Here is a 16,004-nt window from a genome sequence, read left to right on the forward strand (position 1 = left end):
GGCCTATTGCATATGCTGTACAGCATGCCTACCTCACTGTATATACCCAGTATGTGCCGCTCGGGCAGCTATCGTGCCCCTAGGAATTGCCCGCCACAGGCGCACTAGGCCAAGATCCCAGGGCGGTGATGTACCCGAAGCAAAATATAGCGACATTATCGCCTAGATCAGTCAGGTACCCCCAGCTTGAATACCCCGCAACCCCACCACGAAGCACAGTTTATCGATAAGCTACCTACGTTACGTAGTCCACCGGGACCGGCGCTGGCGCTGTGCTGAACCCAGAGAGGCGATCTCACCATCGCCGACGGCCTCCGACACCAACTGATTCCATCCCAGTTCCCCCGTACGCCTCGCAGCCCATCTGTCTTGCCTTCGGGTGAATCTGCCTACTTGTCTACTACCTACCACAAGCACCTTTCGTCCTCCCTCCCTCCCACCTCAACACCCCTGACGAACACCCGCAACCACCACCGACACACGACCCGCCCTCGCGCAGTGTCTGCCTACCTACCTGCCTACCTGCCTACCTACGCAGCAAGCAGCGCACACCTCCCCGCTGCACCCACCCACCCAGCGGCCCAGCCAAACACGACCACGATGGCGCAGGCCGCGAACGGCATCACGGAGGCGTCGCTAGCGGCAGCGCTGACGGAGCGCCTGGACGCGGTGCACGTCGAAGTGACGGACACGTCTGGTAAGCGCGCCGCACCCTCCCTCCCCCTTCCCCCCTTCCCCCCTTTTTCCCTCGCGCACCCGCTAACCCGCGCGCCAGGCGGCTGCGGCCAGTCGTTCGCCGCGCTCGTGGTGTCGCCGCGGTTCGCGGGCCAGCCGTCGCTGAAGCGCCACCGCGCCGTCAACGCCGCGCTGCGCGCCGAGATCGCCGCCATCCACGCCTGGAGCGCCCGCTGCCAGACCCCCGCCGAGTGGGCCGCCGCCGCCTCCAGCGCCGCGGCGCCCGCCGAGCAGAGCGCCCCGGCCCCGGCCCCGGCCCCGGCCCAGAGCTGAGACAGGATCAGGGGAGCCGCGCGAGGACCTGCGACGGTCGGGGAAGGGGTGGGCGAGCACGTGGATAGACGCGGATGCCTCCTACGAGTATGCTAAGAGGGGTGGAAGGAAAGGAATAAGCGCATTCGCCGGCGCGGCAGGTTGCGCGTTTAAGAGAAGGGTGCAGAGCAAAGGAACTAGGCAATTTAACGGTATAAACGGGCGTCTACGGCAGGCGGGCGGGCGGGCACGCTCAGGCGAGGGGATATAGGACGCGGAACTTCGGACGGTCAGGAAGGGGGGCGGGGCCGGGAAATGCGAATTGCACATCTTTGCGTCCCCATTTCCCCTGCTCTTCTGAACTAGGTTACGTAGGCTAGCAAGGCTTCCTCTCCGTACATCGTCGTCGCCCTGTCGATATGTGCCTCTCTTCAGCACACGTCCACACAATCCCTTTTGAATGGAAGGGGGTAAGGGGTAAGGAGTCTGATTGTTTCTCGATTCCCATTTCCCCTCCCCTTCCTCTCCCCGTCGCGTGTATAGACACGAGTACAGCTTGTGAGTATGCTCTATAGCCGTAGACTCGATAAAGTCACCTTTACTCCCCGAGTCGATCGCCGAGGGATTCTTCCTCAAGTTCGTTCGTCTGAGGCTAGTATGGCCTCGCCTAAAGGCCTAGAAGAGCCCCAGCAAATCTTCGCTCCCACCCTTCTTCTGCTCTGTGCTTCCGTGGCCCAGTTGTACCGAGGCGGGCGGAGGCTGACTCGACCCGCTCAAGTCCAGCCCCCCAAATCCATTCATAATATCGTTTACGCCGCCGCCGCCGCTGGCGCCTGCAAAGCTGCTTTGGGCGGGCGGCGCATCGAAGAGACCCATCATGTCCGCCAATCCACCCGACGGCCCGGCCCCGGCGGCCGGACTTCCTACTCGGTCGGGCGTACCTGCTGCCGAGCCCTGTTCGTGTGATGCGGGTGCGGCACCGTCGAAGTCGATATCGAGGAGGTTCTCGATGTTGCTCTGTGCCGATGTGCCATTTTGGGCAGCAGCCGCAACCGAAGCAGCAATGGGATTTTCGGCCGCGTTCTGTCTCTGTTCTTGAATGGCGGCTCGTTGGATCTCGTCGGCACCGAAACGGCCTTTTCCTACGAAGGACTCCGGTGGCTTGTGATAGACTGACGCCAGAGTAGACAGTTCCCCGAGCAGCTGCTCCAGCAGAACTGCGGGCAAGCTCGTCATTGTGGTTGTAATCGCCGGCTTTTGCGAGAGGATGATGCTCTAGTAGTTGTTGATCAGCCTTAGGACGCGGACAAGGGTATCCCAAAATACGGTACCTTTGCGATATCAAGATCTCCCGACAACAGCCGCCAGTAGACATAGGCTCGATCTCGGATATCCGGGTTGTCGTTCTCCGCTGTAGCCGCTTGTAGAACCTTCTGCACGAGCCCTTGGTTGTTGCTCGGCTTTTTCAAGAATAACTTGACCACGGCTGTTAGAATTTGCAGCTGAGTCTGTGTGAATTCCTCCATAAACCCGTCCACAAAGCTTGCTAATATCTCGTCCGCGTTATTGATCTTCTCGGCGTATTCGCCCACGATCCATATCAGCGAGCCCCTTGCGTTGGGCTCATCCAACTCGTCGATGTGGTTGCAGAGCGTCGGGATTACCCCCTCGTAGCCGGGATATTTTCGGAGGATATCCTTGATCACCACGATGACTTCCTGAACCACGTAGTTGACCTTGGTAGCGATCAGATCCAACAGCGCGTTGACGCACTTCTCGCTCGAGCTCTCAATTTTGATCGCGACCTGGCCAATTGCCTTGACGGCCCTTCGGACAAAGTCCATGTCTACTTCCAACGCGTACTCCTTGAGTTCGGCCAGTAACTGCTCGTAGTTCTTCTCGTTTGCTATCCTCACCATAATTTCAAGTTTCTGAAGCTTGACATAGGGCGGATCGTTGTACTTGCAGAAGAACACCCTCAGTTCTTTGCTCAGGATGTCGGGCTTGGCTTGTAAAAGGAGGTCGATGTTTCGCAAGGCGACGTACTGGACCTCGGGGGCGGATGCGATGAGGGTGACTGTACGAGTCAGCGGCTATTCCAGACGAAAACGCACAGAGTCGCAAACTAACCAAGTGGAGGAGCCATCTTCTTAAGATATTGCCGGACGAGGTCAGCATTGACGAGCTTCATGTGAATGAACACGACCTTGACGGCAGCAAGCACGACACTAGGGTTCACGTGTTGGAACTGCGGCGTTACTCTTTCGCAAATATGCTCCGACTCCTTGACATCCTGAGGCGGATAATCGGCCAACGTCGAAAGGATCGTCACCCTGCCCCACTCCGTGCACTCGTTAAGCGCCATCAGCAATTTCTTGAGCGTTGCCGGTGTTATCACCAACGCTCTCGTCTCCGGTGCTGTCTCGGATATTTCCGCCAGTGCCTGCACCGAGTTGGCGACGACCATGGGGTTGGGGTCCCCGATCATCTCCTGGAGTGTCTCCAGGAAGCCGTTCTCTATGCACATGGTCGGGTTCAGGTCGAACAGTTTCGCGACGCAGATGGCCGCCGTTTTCCGCACGTAGGGTGACTCGTCTCGTAACGTCTTCCGCAGGGGCTCCTCCATATAGTCCACCATCTTGTCCACCCTAATACAGCCCATTGTCCGGATGGCGAGCGCTCGTATAAGGGGGTTCGGGTCTTCCGAGTCTTGGACGAAGGTGTTGACGGCGAGAATGCACAAATCGGGATGCGACTTTGCGTAATTCCTAGGCAGTCATTCTGTGAGCCGGCTTCCCCCTAAACTCGCCGTCGGGCCCGTCGGCGGCGGCAACTCACATTAGGTAGAGGTAGACCAGCTTCTTCTGGTCGAGATCGGAGGTGGCGATGTTCTTCAAGACGTCGGGGAACAGCTGCGACACATCTTTGCCCAGGGTCATGGCCATGATGGTCTTCTGAATGGATTCCTTACGCTCCCAGGCATACTGGGACACCAAGCCTGCCCGCAGCTCGAATGTCTCGCCCTTCCTCGGCGCGGCGAAAGCGCCGCGGATGCGACTCACAGCCGACATGTCGGTGTCGTGTCTGGATGGTGCCGTCACGGGTGCATTCGACCTGGGATTATTTTGCGGGATAGCAGCTGCGAAGGCGCATCCGTGCCACGCGTCGTTGTCCCGTTAGTGCGTTAAGATAGAGGGGGGGGGGAGGCGGTAGGTGTGCTGATGATAGGAGACAGGTGAGTATGAAGGAAACAAGTTGTCGCCCATTCAAGCCATCCCCTGCTCTGGCCAAGCGAAACAAGCCCAGCCCTGTCAGAGTTCACCTGCGCTTCTCACGCAAATGCAATCTGGACTAAAAGAGACACCAGCCACACTGCCCGCCCGCACGCATCTACCTGAAGCCACAGGACCAGGCTTATCGGATTAATCATTACCGATAAGACGTAATTACCTAACCATCCCCATTAGGATAAAGAGAAGCCACAAGTACCTCCCTCCCTCCCTCCGTCACTCTTGCCTACCACTTTTGGCTGTGTTGTGTAGTTATGTACTGAAGCTGGCGAGGTGCGGACGGATCTAAGAGGACCACGCAAAGATACGTAGGTATAGGTATATCCTTCTACGCAGATGGTGATCCGTCTCTGAAGGGCTCGCACCGCCGACTTCACACCTCGCAATTGGCGTCCCCGGCCTTTCACTCCATACGTTAACCCCCTACATCGACGTCATGGTAAGTGGGCGCCATATGAGGCTGTACGAGCCCCAGACGAAGATGGCACGCTGATGCAGCCTTCCAGGCTACCCTCCCGAACCTGCGCCGGCTCTTCATAGAGGCAAGGTCGGACGACGAGGAGAGAGAGGTTTCGCGAAGGGCAGTAAGTCCAATTATTAAGAGGTATCGCAACGGCGATTCCTAGCTAACGCGTGCCTAGTTTTACAACGCCGTATTGTTCATGGGCTCCGTTGCCGTCTTCAGTCTCATAGCTCAGAGGATGAATGCCGGCAAGTAGACCCTGCTCCGTCGTCAAATTCGTCCATAGAACACCTAAATCCCCAATTAATCGGACTCGCTATCGGTCCCGAGGAAGGCTAGGTCAGCCATGCGCTTCGACACGCGCGGGTTAGCCTTGGTAGTGTCTTCTTCATCCTCACCCTCTCTAGCCTCCTCATCAGTCTCCGCCTTCGGAGACTTCTTGATCGTCTTGCTCCTGGAAGCACGGCCGCCGCGGCCTTCGCTCCCCCAGGCACGATTCATCTCGGTGACGGCCTCGAGGTCGGCCATTAACTCCCTCCGCTCCTTGATCTCCCGCGCTTTTGCTTCAGAGAATCGACCCTCTATGCCGACATCTCGAAGCATGCCCTTTAGATGACGAATCTTGGCTCTGCCATCATCGCCGTACTTCTTTAGCTCAAACCCCCATATCTTACGGACCCCGCACTTAACCAGTTGCCCTTGCAGCTTCTTGATCTCCGCCTCGTCTCCCGGTATCTCCTTGGCAGGTTTCGCCTTGGGTGCTCCCTTCGGCTCTTTAGATTTGCGTTTCTTGGGAGGCGGGTCATCTATAACCGATGACAACTCCGACCCCGAGTCGTCGGGCTCTGCGGGTTTTGCATCTGCCTCGGCCGCCTTCTTCAGCTTGGCTGGCTCCTCCTCTGTCTCGGCCTTTGTCGTATCGGGCTTCTTAGCTTGTGTGTCCTCGTTAGTTTCATCCTTGGTCCCGACTTCAATGCCCGACTCGGGTTTATCCTTCGCGGTATCCTTCTTCTCGACCACTTCGTCCTCGTTGTCGGATTCTACAGTGGCACGCTTTGCATTCTGCTTTTTGGCTGGCGTCGCACGTTTGCGCTTCGGGCCTGCGGGGGGGCCCTCCGAGTCGCTCGCGTCTCGTCTAGCCCCCTTCTTAGACTTGCGGCGAGGTGCGGCCTTCTTGGTGGGTTGCTTCGAGGTCTTCTTCTTCTTCCCCTTTTGCTGGGGCTCCTCCTCGGAATCGGCCAAGTCGCTCAGCTCGGACTCGGACGCTTCTTTGGTAGGCTTTTGACGTGGTGCCGACTTCTGACGCTTGGTCTTCTTGGGTTCATCGTCTGAGAGGTCAAGATCGCTTAGCTCGGAATCGGAGTCTTGCTTCTTCGTAGCCTTATTTGTAGTGGCCTTTTTGGTAGTCTCCTCAAAGTCGCTTAGGTCATCGAGGTCGCTTAGCTCCGATTCGGAGTCGTCCTTCTTTGGCTTCGCTTTCTTGGTCGGCGCGGCACGGGGGACTTTCTTCTGGCGCTTCGGCGCGGGGGGAGGCTCGTCGCTCGATTGTCGTTTGACGCCGTTCTTAGATCCCGCCTTGCCCTTGGGTTTGGGGGGGGATGATGGACCGTCACTCTCCTCGGCTAGTAACTTGGCCTAGACGTTGCGCGTTAACAGGCCTCCTTTGCCGCAGCGGCAACCCGCCAGATAAGGTGCAAGTACGTACAACGAACTCCTTGATGATCTTCTTGCTCCGCGCTTCCCACTCCGACTGCTTGAAGAAGCCATCCTCTAACCCGCTCTTTTCTTCCACATGCTGACGAACATTATTCACAGTGACGTCGTCCCATCCGCGCTCAGCAACGATAGCGCGGATTCCATCGCGGAGGTCCCTCTCGACATCCTCGGCGGATGGGGCCATCGCATCAAATTAGGCAGGTACACAATGGCAGGGGTAAAGATGCGTGATAGGCCACCAGATGTCAGAGGGTCTCAACAGGAACCGCACACTAGGGAAAAAAAAACGATCGAGAGCTGACGATACCCGAACGAATGACCGTACCAATTACCAGAGGCAGTTGTCGGCGCGTCAATGGTGGCAGGGCGCGCGGTAGGCGTAAGTGGGGAAAACAGTCGAGATGCTAAGGGAGGGCAAGACAGGACGATGGATGGGAACGGGAACGGAATTGGGACCAAGACAAGAGCGTACCTTTGTAGCATACAGTGCTCTCCACACACTGTGTGCAGAATCCCCATTGGCCAATCAAACGGCCTTTCCGATAGCTTAGGTAACTACGCTCCCTAAAATACGTATATTCTCATACACCTACCCGCCTAGGTAGGTTTATACACAGACGTTAATCAGAAAAGCCGCCTTAGGATATATAATGATAGCTCCCCAGTTAGAGCTCACTCATGGAGGAAGCGGGCCTGATCTGGCGAGCACACTAGATGGTCATGATGGAACCGACTGTTGGGCCCATAGTTCCCTAAATACGGACCGCTATGAGGAACCGGAATTGATGCGATCGAGTCGCAGCCGCGGGATATTTTAGGAAGATCCCACGATTACACAGCGTTGATGGCGTTGAGGATACCTACTCTGTTACCGTTAGAGAGAACACGGTGCAGGTAGGTATATACACGCACCTCTGAACTGAGCTACAAGGCCGAATACATGCTCGACCGTGTGACAATGAGGACTAGGGAGCAGATATTACACATACCTATACCTATTAGGCAGCATTCGTGGATGGGAAGTGAGGGTTGCCATACCACGACTCTATTGATATAGTCGTAGTTTAAGAGCTACTTTCATCTACTTCTTCCCTCTGGATAGAAAGGGGCACGGTGTACAGACCGGATGCGCAGCGTATGCGAGTCCCTCCTCGCCTTGCCACGGGTTTATAAGCCTCAGCAGTCTAAAGTATTGTAATCTTTGTGTCGATGTTGGAGGTTCCGTTTTCTGATTAGCGATTAACCCATCTATTTATCCTCAAATGACCTCCCAGACATCTCGTGCGTAAGCCTGCAAATCTGCAATGCTTATGATAAAATCTCCTTCATGTGGACCTGGATCTCGTAGAAAGAGAAGCCGAAACGAAAGTACCAATGCACTTCTAGTAACACGGTATGAATCGGTAGCTGTATCCCGTATGATGGTGATACTCTGTCGTAATACAGGCCGAACGACGCCAGAAGCTGCCCTTCTAGTCGTTGTAGCGCCAGGGCGAGTCTGAATTTCTTCTTCCCATCTCTCGATTATAATCCGTTGATTACGGTGATCAAACTTGGCAAGAATGACAATATTAACCTGATGGTCTGATGCGGAAAACCACCATCTCATATCATCTCGTAGGTCACCTAAGGATTCAGAATCCCCAGCCTCGATGACTAGGGTTGGCCAGGCACCTTTATTTTTACGTGCTGGCTTTGGGCCACCACATGAATCACCTTCACCGCCATCGCCTCCAGGATGACCTTGTGGTCGAAAGGTAGTGCTGCCAATTGATCTCCAGCTCTCTATCCCTCCTGGCCCAAGCTGATAGTCATATCTCCGGTAGATCCCGATATGGAGTGCTTCGTGCAAATCACTGGGGATTGTGATAATCAGAATCTCCCTATCGGCATGGTACCGGCGTAAACGAAATCGACGAGGTTCTTGGCGACTGATTTCTTCAAAATCGGTAAGAGAAACACCTAATAATTAGTACAGAATATCCTAAAGGTATAAGTAAATGGTAAATACTTACTTTGGACAATCAGAAAATCTCCAGGAACCTGCTTAATTGCCTGGCAGAGCTCTTTGATGTTTGTAAACCGGATAGTCGGCGGCGGCTCCTCTTCATATGAAGCCATCGAAGTAGAGGGAGTAGAGATTGAGAAGCGAGAGAAAAAAGGTTGTTGAGGAAAACTTTGTTTAAGGGCGCTAAAAATTGGAGGCTTTATTATCTAATTTTTCCGGGCAAAAATTGTTTATATATAAATACATATATATAAGGGTGGCTCGCGAAGGGGTGGCTCCTGGAGTGGTAACCTAACTTATAGGTGTAATGTTACTACGCAGCTACACAAGACGCAGGCATCTCCCTCTTTTGCCGAACACCCACTCCAGTACTTGCCTGTATAAGTTATCCTCGCATAGCCGGCTCTAGAATGTCTCGGATATAATGTGTACTGCCCGCAGAGTTTGCCGGCCAGCCTGAGAATCCCGACGAAAGAAGGGGATCTCGTTAGACCGAACATTTACACAATGTGTAGGCAGCTGTAGAATACCGAAAAGAGACAAGTGTTGGGTGCTCTATAAAAATTGGGCATACCTATCTATCTATAGAGTGATGTGGTTTGACTGGAAAGGCGGCAAGGAATGATCCATCCAATGAAGGTATTTGGGGAGGAGGGGGGGGGAGCGTTCGGAGTTGCTATGGATGCGGTCTGTTGGGTGGGGGAGATGCATAGTAATTGAACCCCCGTCACCGGAACCGAATCCTCGCCCAACTCAGCGATAATATACCTACAAATTAATCGATTTAGGCCTTCCTCTCCTCGATCTACCACCGAGGCGTCGTGACGACTGGTATTCGCGTCGCGCGCCCTGTCAGCCTACTGGTAGGATCGATCCCCCTGTCTCATCATTTTCCCATTGGTCCCCTCCCCTCCGGATCTGGCTCGCAACAATCCCCTTCACCATCCGGTGTCCGGGTCTGGGACAGCCAACTAATCTGACCTAGTTCGCCTCGCGCTCCGGCTTACCCTGTCGGATCAGCTCGAAAGTTGCACGGGCGTGTACCACCCACCCTGAGGCACGCGCTCTCACATCTCGAATTCGCTAGACGACGGACCCTGCCTGCACCAGTACCGATCTCATCACCTAATACCACAGACCGAGGGAGAGGAAGAAGGAAGAGATTTAAGGCCTAACTACGTCGAGGCATCACGTGATCCTCCATTCTTGCTGACCTGCTCGCTACGTCAGGGAAGCACGAGTTACGACCGTAGTGTGAGCATCCTTCCACTATCATCACCATCGTCTTCGCCATTCCAACCCCGATGGGATTCCCAACAAAATAGCGCTGACCCCGCATCTTGCCTACAGAGGGTAGAAAAAGAGAAAGCGACTGTCCGTCATGTACGACGAGCTCTCGAACCCAATCCTCGTCCACGAGGGTCCGCCGACGCGTGCGAACTCGCTCCTGGCGAAGCCGCGGGCTCCGCTCGTCCTCGTCCACGACGGCGGCGGCACCACGTTCAGCTACTGCCTGCTGGACCCGATCGGCCGCCCGGTTTGGGGCATCCAGAACGCCAACCTCCACCGCGGTGGGTGGTGGGACGGCGGCATCTCCGAGATGGCCGCTCATTACATCCGTCTCCTCGCCAAGGTCCTCCCCCAGGGCGGCGACATCCTGCTCGGCGGTAGGTTTCCTCTCACAAGTTATCTCCGCCTTTCCTACACGCCGTAGGCGAATCTATAAGTGTATCGTATATAGATATATAAGCATCGTATACGCTAACCCCTCGCAGGCTGGTCGCTAGGCGGACACCTCTCCCTCGAGATGGCGTACCAGATCGCAAAAGCAGCGCGCGACGACAGCACCAGCAGTAGTAGCAGCACCAATGGTGGTAGCAGCGCCAATGGCGATGGTAACGGCGCGAGAACTCCGGTTCCCAAATTCCGGGTGCTGGGCATGATCTTCATTGACACGATCTTCCCGCGCCGACTGGCGGAGCTGCGGGGCCCGCTGCCGACGCAGCCGCTCCTGCTGTCGCCCGAGGCGTCGCGGGCGATGAAGCTCAAGGAGAAGGTCGACGTCAACATGACGCACGCGCGTATGATGGTCGGGTCGTGGGCCATTCCGCGCTGGGCCCCCTCGTCCTCCAGCGCCGCCTCGACCTCCTCCGGCAGCGACAACGGCAACGACGACGGCGGCAAGGAGGACGACGAGGAGGGCGCCGAGCCGCGCCCCCCCGCGCCGCCCACCATCCTGCTGCGTGCCAAGGAGTTCGTCGCCCCCGACTCGAGCAAGGCCTTCGTCGACCACGTGCGCGACTTCCGCCTCCTCGGCTGGGACGAGTACAACGCGGCCAACGGCGGCTTCATCCGCGAGGTCGTCGACGTCGAGGGCCATCACTTCTCCATCTTCAAGGACGAACACGTACGTTTTCGCTCTCCTCCCTCACTCGCTCAGCCCCCCTCCTTTCCTCGACCAGAGAGGCATGTGCCTAGTCCGCTAACGTACCCCTCTCATAGCTCACGGGCGTATCGCGGAAGATCAGCGCCGCGGCTGATAAGCTAGATCCCCCTGGCTTTTGAGGGGTGAGCAGCCGGGTAGGATGGGATGCGTGTGGTATACTGGTGTGGCGAGGGGGCCTTCGGGGTTTGAGGACTGGCGTTGGGCGGTATACATAGACGTGTGCTTACAACTAAGTATATGAATCGGCGTTACTCGGGGAGGGAGGCTCTCTCTCGAAACGATGGTGGAGAGAGCTAAAGGAGGGTGGCGTTTTCCCGCCTTGATGTCGTCGTTGGGGTCGTTTTCGACATTTCCTCGCTCTCTTTCTCCCGTACATATATACAACGCGCGTATACAAAATTTAGAGCAAATAGATTTGAGGATCCAGACCTACTCCGCCGTGTTGCGGCGCTTAGTAGCTACGCGACTTGGACTGCCCTCGTAGGCAACCACTACTTCATTCCCACTCACGCACTTGTCTATTTACCTAGACATCCCTTATTCCGTCCCATCCTGGCTACCGCCTCCCCATTCCCCATTCCTCACGTCTTCCTTCCTTATATACGGAGCGAGCGCAACCTTGAGCGCCTCCTGGCCGGTGGCGAAGAGCCTGGCGCGCTCGGCCTCGAAGCCGCCGTCGGCGAGCCAGGGCTCGGCGGGGCCGACGGCGAACTGGTCGGCGCCGGCGGCGAGGCCGGCGTACAGGCGCTCGGTGAAGGCGGCAAGCGGCATGCCGATGGCGGCGCCGCCGACCAGGTCGGGCTGGTGGCGCTCGTCGTGCAGCTCGGTCTGCACGGCGGGCGGGAACACCTCGACAACGCGCACGCGGGCGCCGGCGTCGCGCAGCTGCTGCCGCAGCGCCGTCGCCCAGCTGTGCAGCGCCGCCTTGCTCGCGTTGTAGCCGGGCGTGCGGACGAGCGTCGGCACCAGGCCCAGCGACGCGCCGACGAGGACGAGGTGGGCCTTGCCCGCTGCGCCGGCGACCCGCCGCAGGTGCGGCAGCAGCGCCGTCACGAGGTGCACCACCGCCACGTAGTTCGTCGTCAGCTCCTCGCCGAAGGCCCCCAGGTCGACGCCCCCCCGCCCGAAGTCGAACGCCCGCTGGATCCCCGCGTTGAACACCACGCAGTCCAGGTCCGGGTGCGCGGCCGCCACGGCGGCGGCGAACGTGGGCAGCGCCCCCAGCTGCGTGACGTCGAGGGGCATGGCTGCTGCCGTGGCGGCCGAGGGGGAGGGCGACAAGGGCGGAGGGTGTGCGGCAAGGAAGGCGTCGAGGCGCTCGCGCCGCCGCCCCGTCACCACTACCGAGGTCCCCTCAGCCAGTAGCTTCGCAGCTAGGGCCTCGCCGATGCCTGAAGTGGCACCGACGATCAGGGCTTTCTCGTAGAGGGGTGCCATTGGTTTTGTTTGGTCCGTCTCTATCTGTTTCCTCTCTTTATTGGGGGCATATATACGATCTCCGCCTTCTCCTTTAGAAGTCTACTGCGCTGGAGACTTGACTTATCACGGTGTATAAACCCGTATTGTAGGGCAAATACGTGGTTATCTCTAGACCTTGGAGATAAAAAAGCCAAGCCTGTGAATACCTTCGTCGAGCTCTCTTCTCCAAGCAGCGGCGCAGTTTATAGCTCTAGCATTTCCGTCGTAGTGTCGCGTCGACGGGATGAAGGCGAGTGGGTGATGAGTATGCGAGTGGAATTAGGCCGAATTCCTCCCCACGGAAATGCATCTATGGGACAGGAGGATATGGTGCAATGCAATAAGGAATGAAGAGGCCTCTGATCACCCTGTAAACCGATTTCCCCGTTAGGGTGGTCGACACAGCAAAACCCCGCATAGATATGCCATTGGAGGTAGCATTACGCAGTAAGGAAGAAATATCTGTTTATACACCTCGTTTAGTCTTCCGGGTGTTGAGCCATCAACCTTCTCTACTTCAACAACTTCTATCTGATCCTCGTCAGCTAGATTCCCTTCGCGACAAGACTTGCGGAATTTCTAAAGAAGCCGGGATTATACGAGGAATTGGCTTACTTATCACCTTTTAACTTTTGGAACAGCCGCTAGCCTAGGGGCTTGGGCAGACATTGTTTCAGCGGTCGAAACGATGCGAAACGAGATGTCTCAGTACGGCGATCTGCGTCTATCGCCGTATCAGCGCCGCCCGTCACCGTGTAGGGCTGAGACTGTCCCAAGAGGGCAATTCTTGCGACGTTAACGGCGCTGTCGATTTGCGAAGAGGGACGGACGGCTCTCTTTAAATTAGTCTCAACTATTCTCGCTACGCCAGAGCGACCCCCGTTCTATCCGGTTGTCGAGGAGCGAGACAGGAATGGCCTGGCTGGTAAAGCGCTGGGCCCTCTCCATATACCTACCAGGGCTGCGGCTCCCCGACCACGAACCATGGCGCGCCGCCCATCTAGTTGGGTGGCGATCCTCGGCGTGGTAAATGCTTATCGTCAACATTCGCCCGACAGTTCCCGTCGCAGGAGCCCCCTCCTGATTCAAACACCAACCTCAGCTATTTCTCGAAGGAATCCCGCTTGCACGTGAGAACAACCAGGAATACCGCCGCAGGGATCTGAGCGAGAGGCTGAAAATAGCCCATCGGTGAAGGCGATCGGCCGCGGTGACTAGCTAATCGCGTTGTAGCCCCGGCCCCTTTTGATCTCCGTGCGCCGCTGATCCTTAGCGCTTGCGAGTCTGGTAACACCGTGCTATGAACCGGTCCGGTTTGATGTTCGCTAATCGCGGACCAGTCATCTCTTCCGTCGACCTGTTGGGACGAGAGTGCCTATCGCGAGTGGACCGGACGCGCCGCCGGGTCTCCCTGGCCGCAACCAGCGGAGTGGGTGTTTACTGGGTGCCGCGGACTCTTCGTCCGTCTTGGTTTTTTTTTTTCGAGACCTCAGCCCCACTGATAAGCAGGTCCGTCAGTAAAACAATTATCCATCGGTCTCTTTATTCGCAAGGTTGGATGTAAGTAGTAATATGAACGAGCGGCCGATGCCCCCCCGCCCTCGGTTCGGTCCAAGATAAACGACTTCGAAACGTCTCGTTGAAGCCAAGTCCACGCGACCTGATATGTTATGCTATGTTTAGTAGTTGATCCGTGCGAACCTAGAAACCTCTCCTTCCTTCAGTGGTCGTACGTCATATGTTGAATCGGGGTGATCAGAATACCTGTTCTTGATCTGCTCTGAAAAGTCCCCAACCTCGCTGTTGGGACGTATATCTGGTTTGTGCCTTCAGCTTCTTACAACCAGCTCCTTACTTCTCAGGTCACTGCTTTTTCTTAGTCATATTCCTCACCGTGCCGCTTAGCCAACCATATAGAACAACTCGACGTGAGTCCTATATAACGTCGCCACTTCTCGAAGGTGTTCTGGACGTTTGGCGATATTTGGTCACTGCCCTGATTAGATATCAGGTTAAAATTCCAAGCTTCTCGATCGCTTCCACACTAGCAACCATGAAGGTCTTCGCACTTTTCTTCCTCCTGGTCTCAACCAGCCCCTTTGCGATGGCGACCCCGGTCGCTCGCGAGGATAGGGAGCGCGCTCTGCTAGCCGATTGTATGCTTCTACTTCCGGTGCCGTGAGATTTGCTAGAGAGGAGAAATAACAGAAACGTACGAAATAAACCTGCTAACCTGGAGGTCCTTAGCTATCGATATTACAGCGCGAGCACTCGCGTTAGGTATGGAAACGACCGGGTCACTTATGCACCGCCCCGTCTCTCCGATGGCTAACCTATACCATAGCTCCACCAGTTAGGCTAGGGGGCAGGGCTTCAAATGAGACCGAGGACCTGTCTCAATCGCAGGGTATGTGCATCTTTCGACTAGCTAGCTGGCTCAAGCGAAGTGACCGATAGCTAAATGTTTTGTAATAGACCTGAGGAATGCGAACTTGACGGAAACTGATAATCGAGCTCGAGCTCGGGGTACGAGGATTCCATGATCTGTGACCTACGGGGGTGACCCGATAGCTAGCCCGCTAATATAGATCGGCGAACAGTGAATTCTACCCAGACTGAGAGCCAGACTCTCTCTTCGGGTATGTATACACGACGCCCGAGAGATCGGAATTAACAATGGCTAACCGGAACACCTGTGTAGCGATTCCTGGGGTCTTTAACAGCTCCGAGACCGACTTCGAGAACGTCACACACTCGCTAGGTACGTGTTACGGGGTGTTCGTACTCAGGATATGCAGGCATTCGCGAATGATAGCAGCGGCTGACGAGGCCTATATAAATAGTGGTGTCTGGAACACTGAACGAGACGGAGACTCTGAGGCGCTCGGTCCCGAGGATCAGGCGGAACAACCTGCAACTGCGGTCTGGAGCGTTTGACGAGACCGAGGCCGCCTGAATCGGCTGCTGACGACGTGGTGGGGGACGCGTCGACAGGGGAAACAGTCTGACTGACGGCAGATAAAAGCTGTCCCCCCTTGCCATACTTCACTCAAGACGGGCGAGGGGGATGAACGAACGGACGGAAAGACGCAGGCGGAAGCACCAGCAAGGAATCGCCGCCGGGCTCGCGGCTTTTTCGACTTGAGCTGGGCTTCGGGATCGTAGGAGATTTTAATCACTTTTTCCTTGTTTTGGTGCCGCTGACCTTACCTAGCCCAACAACTTGCCAGCTCACCCTTTTCCCTCTGCGAGGGACCCCAAGGCCGGGTGCGCACGGCAGGATGCGGCCGTGGATACGGATACGTGCCCTAGATACATAGATTTAGAGAGATGCCCAGGGGCCTCTCGAGGAGTTGGCATGGCTAAGAGGCGCCTTAACCATGCATACAGTTATAATCACGATGCTTTCCCACTCACGACCGCCGCTTTCGATGTCGTCGTGTATATCTGAGCCCTACGTGACGGTCTCATGGTCGCCTAGGGGGGGGGGGGGGTTCCACGCGGAGTGATTCGTTCGCTCGTACTCATATGCGCCGGCCCCATTTAGACAGGCGCCTTGCTTGCACACTACCTGCCGAGCACGCAAATAACACAAGATGTTACTGTACCGTGCCTAAAGCCGGCATATGTGTGTGG

General features: G+C 56.3%; 8 protein-coding genes across 8 annotated transcripts; 4 read left to right on the top strand and 4 right to left on the bottom strand.

Moving 5' to 3' along the window:
• Window positions 1-451: 451 nt before the first annotated feature.
• Window positions 452-1,049, top strand: GGS23DRAFT_515624 (bola protein). Its single transcript, XM_051514595.1, has 2 exons — window positions 452-697; window positions 776-1,049. Exons 1-2 carry the CDS (start codon window positions 601-603, stop codon window positions 1,006-1,008), a joined length of 330 nt encoding a protein of 109 aa, XP_051372528.1. The 5' UTR covers window positions 452-600; the 3' UTR covers window positions 1,009-1,049.
• On the bottom strand, window positions 945-4,099 carry GGS23DRAFT_565552 (Adaptor protein complex beta subunit). The gene is made up of 4 exons (XM_051516221.1): window positions 3,826-4,099; window positions 3,118-3,755; window positions 2,319-3,064; window positions 945-2,262 (listed from the first exon to the last, which is right to left on the bottom strand). The coding sequence occupies exons 1-4, from the start codon at window positions 4,056-4,058 to the stop codon at window positions 1,663-1,665; spliced, it is 2,217 nt and encodes a 738-aa protein (XP_051372529.1). The 5' UTR covers window positions 4,059-4,099; the 3' UTR covers window positions 945-1,662.
• Window positions 4,100-4,435: 336 nt separating this feature from the next.
• GGS23DRAFT_565571 (uncharacterized protein) lies at window positions 4,436-7,092 on the bottom strand. Its single transcript, XM_051516222.1, has 2 exons — window positions 6,446-7,092; window positions 4,436-6,375 (listed from the first exon to the last, which is right to left on the bottom strand). Exons 1-2 carry the CDS (start codon window positions 6,638-6,640, stop codon window positions 5,044-5,046), a joined length of 1,527 nt encoding a protein of 508 aa, XP_051372530.1. The 5' UTR covers window positions 6,641-7,092; the 3' UTR covers window positions 4,436-5,043.
• Window positions 4,714-4,996, top strand: GGS23DRAFT_596317 (uncharacterized protein; the record flags this gene model as incomplete). The annotated part of the gene is made up of 3 exons (XM_051518462.1): window positions 4,714-4,720; window positions 4,776-4,861; window positions 4,919-4,996. The coding sequence occupies 3 exons, from the start codon at window positions 4,714-4,716 to the stop codon at window positions 4,994-4,996; spliced, it is 171 nt and encodes a 56-aa protein (XP_051372531.1).
• A 402-nt stretch (window positions 7,093-7,494) lies between the features above and the next one.
• On the bottom strand, window positions 7,495-8,721 carry GGS23DRAFT_515647 (uncharacterized protein). Its single transcript, XM_051514596.1, has 2 exons — window positions 8,472-8,721; window positions 7,495-8,418 (listed from the first exon to the last, which is right to left on the bottom strand). Exons 1-2 carry the CDS (start codon window positions 8,575-8,577, stop codon window positions 7,715-7,717), a joined length of 810 nt encoding a protein of 269 aa, XP_051372532.1. The 5' UTR covers window positions 8,578-8,721; the 3' UTR covers window positions 7,495-7,714.
• A 471-nt stretch (window positions 8,722-9,192) lies between these two features.
• GGS23DRAFT_565578 (alpha/beta-hydrolase) lies at window positions 9,193-11,640 on the top strand. The gene is made up of 4 exons (XM_051516223.1): window positions 9,193-9,718; window positions 9,815-10,131; window positions 10,240-10,871; window positions 10,967-11,640. The coding sequence occupies exons 2-4, from the start codon at window positions 9,846-9,848 to the stop codon at window positions 11,027-11,029; spliced, it is 981 nt and encodes a 326-aa protein (XP_051372533.1). The 5' UTR covers window positions 9,193-9,718; window positions 9,815-9,845; the 3' UTR covers window positions 11,030-11,640.
• GGS23DRAFT_515892 (uncharacterized protein) lies at window positions 11,421-12,740 on the bottom strand. Its single transcript, XM_051514597.1, has one exon. The coding sequence runs from the start codon at window positions 12,345-12,347 to the stop codon at window positions 11,448-11,450; it is 900 nt and encodes a 299-aa protein (XP_051372534.1). The 5' UTR covers window positions 12,348-12,740; the 3' UTR covers window positions 11,421-11,447.
• Window positions 12,741-14,421: 1,681 nt separating this feature from the next.
• Window positions 14,422-15,324, top strand: GGS23DRAFT_596321 (uncharacterized protein; the record flags this gene model as incomplete). Its single annotated transcript, XM_051518463.1, has 6 exons — window positions 14,422-14,524; window positions 14,713-14,775; window positions 14,844-14,894; window positions 14,969-15,007; window positions 15,070-15,129; window positions 15,212-15,324. 6 exons carry the CDS (start codon window positions 14,422-14,424, stop codon window positions 15,322-15,324), a joined length of 429 nt encoding a protein of 142 aa, XP_051372535.1.
• Between the last annotated feature and the right edge of the window lie 680 nt (window positions 15,325-16,004).

The sequence above is a fragment of the Durotheca rogersii genome, assembly GCF_024521655.1.
Source record: "Durotheca rogersii strain YMJ 92031201 chromosome Unknown GGS23scaffold_8, whole genome shotgun sequence".
NCBI lineage: Eukaryota > Fungi > Ascomycota > Sordariomycetes > Xylariales > Xylariaceae > Durotheca > Durotheca rogersii.